Source organism: Tribolium madens, unplaced genomic scaffold (genome assembly GCF_015345945.1).
Source record: "Tribolium madens isolate multiple individuals breed KSU strain unplaced genomic scaffold, Tmad_KSU_1.1 Scaffold_19;HRSCAF=116;Tcas5.2_LG9, whole genome shotgun sequence".
NCBI classification, from domain to species: domain Eukaryota; kingdom Metazoa; phylum Arthropoda; class Insecta; order Coleoptera; family Tenebrionidae; genus Tribolium; species Tribolium madens.
Genome location: NW_025400983.1, coordinates 4,529,297 through 4,531,691, shown reverse-complemented (window position 1 = coordinate 4,531,691; position 2,395 = coordinate 4,529,297). Strand labels below are relative to the sequence as shown.

General features: G+C 33.5%; 1 protein-coding gene across 2 annotated transcripts in view; it reads right to left on the bottom strand.

Annotated features, from left to right (window-relative positions):
- LOC123011466 (ras-related protein Rab-37-like) overlaps positions 1-2,395 on the bottom strand; it is an 8,215-nt gene that overhangs the window by 3,153 nt on the left and 2,667 nt on the right. The window contains exon 3 of one of the 2 annotated variants that reach the window (XM_044408913.1): positions 1,459-1,569. In XM_044408913.1, coding sequence (XP_044264848.1) covers positions 1,459-1,569 — 111 coding nt within the window. Of the gene's footprint in view, positions 1-1,076; positions 1,399-1,458; positions 1,570-2,395 lie in introns of those variants that run through there. The other variant, XM_044408921.1, reaches the window with a different exon arrangement.

The window sequence follows — 2,395 nt, the reverse complement described above, 5'->3', positions numbered from 1 at the left end:
GACAAATGAGTTTTCGCAAGTTAAATAACAAAAATGTTTGTAAAAAACATAATTTTGATAAATAGCAACTCAAAGAAGCAACTTTAAGATAAAAAAAAAGTCATTTTTAACAAGAACTATCATTATTTAATTAATAAATTAATTGTCAAAGTGACATATAGTTGTCAAATAAATAAAACTGCCAATGTGATAAGACTTAAAAAGCAAAGAAAAATTCTTCTAAATCCAAAATCGAGAGATAATGAAGTTTTAATTTCAAATTTGCTCGTTTCAGGTGAAGCAAAAAATGTTTATCCTTTGGATTTTTGTCGTAAAATGAAAGATATTTTTTTTCCTCTTGTAAACTCAATCCGAGGACATACTGTATATTAATTACTTCTTTTAATAAAAAAAAAACAATTAAAAGGGTTGATTACGTACTTTGTTAATGCTTTAATTATTTATTAAAGTAATCGTAATCGTAAAAATTTAAACGTAAAACCGCAAGAAATTCAAAACATAAAGGAAAACGTAAAAAGTAGAAATGAAGCATAAAGATGTAGAAATATGAAAGTAAAAAGTATGTAGGTGAGACATTAAAACAGAACTTAAAAGAACATAATGTAAAAATGTAGGAGTGTTAAAGACGTAAGTATGTATAAGGTACAACATATCTTACGTATGTTACGTAAGATTCCTGTAGTAAAGGATGTTGAAAATGTAGATATATTGAAACTTTGAGAAAAAAAAACCTAAGATGATTAAAAACGTAAAAAACAAGATGAGAAAATGAAAAAATGTTAGATTGTTATACGAATTAAAGTGAGTATTATTTCTTTATTTGTTAAAAACGGCATAAAGAGAGCAAATTATAAAAAAAATAGTATAACATAAAACCTTGAAGCACTCGTTTTTTAAACTTAAGTTCGTGCTTCAAGACTAGTCTTATGGAAGTTTGTTTTTTATTATACGATTTTAAAACACAACTTAAAACGCAAACAACTCAAATTAGGTCCACACTACCCTATGTCAATAAAAAATAAAGTAAGTTGCCCAAAAATCTCCTTCAATTTTCGCCTCAACACCCTGTATATTACCTTGCCGAAGACCTCGTACGTTTCGTCACTTTTGAGCGACTCCCTCCGACTATAAAAACTACACTCGAGCACCGTCCCCGGCCGCCCATGATTCCGACCGACCTCTTCATCTTCGGCCAACTTTTTCGTGTGTTTAACGCGAACAACTCTCCGATAATTGGTTTCGGTGTCCATCGCGTCGCCACTTCAACCTCGTAATAAACCCATTTCGCGATAAGTCACTTCCTTTTGCGATAGGAAAAGCGCGCCAGCCTCCAGCACTAGAGCTTTTAATGAAAGCTTTCGATATTGCGCGAGCTTACAAACCCAGTCATTTTGATGTTTCTATGGTGACTGTTCACCTGGCGCTTTATCGCGAATTGGTATCGCCCCTCTTACTCACCGTGAAACCGATGCCCACCGTGGCGGAGAAGTTCCCCGATTGGAATCGGCCGGTGTCGAATTTGACCAAGAGGGAGGTCTTGCCGACGCCGCTGTCCCCCAAAAGGATCGTCTGAAGCAAATTTTAATTGTTTGCAATGGGGGGTGAAAGGGGCGGAAGATGGGGTCCTATTACTTGGCACAAAGTTGGGAATATTGATTGAAATTTATTTCGGGCTTTTGATTCCATCAAGGGAGTTTTTAATGATAGAAAGCAGCATCACAAAGTGGCCGCCGAAGGCGATTTCAACTTTAAAAGCCGCTTTGCGGCCACAGCAAGTCCCGATTGTGATAAAGATCAATGTTAGCAATAATTGGGAACTTGTTTAAAAAACTTGCATGACTGAACGCACAGCTTAATCGGGGCTGAAAAATGCTGAAATGGGGATGAAATGGGACGAAATAACCGTCAGTTAAAACAATCATTAATTTATATCGCATCGATTGGCGGTTATTGTACAATTTTAGTTTCCTTTTTTTCGTTTCGTATTCGACGTAACAAGGGATACAAAAAATCATCGTTATTTAGAAAATAACCTTGCCCTATTTTATTTGTATAAAGTAGGTCAAAGTATACGGTGTCAAAAAGCTTAATTTAATAAAAAATCAACTGAAACATTGTGTTAATTTAAACTTTTAGTGATTTATAAACTTTTCAAGGTCATGCGATATTAGTTATAATTTTTGGAAAAATATGACTAAGGGTTTTGTAATTTTTTTTACTTTCAAATACATTCAGAGTGGTAAAAAAGATTGTAAAATATTTCAGGAGGTAATAGTATAAACCAAAAGAAATAAAAAATCTTAATAAACATGGACCCGCAAAGTAAGGGTTTCGGTGATATCAAATTGTTCGTTTTTTAAAACATTTATTTTTAATTAAAAAAAGAGAAGCTTCT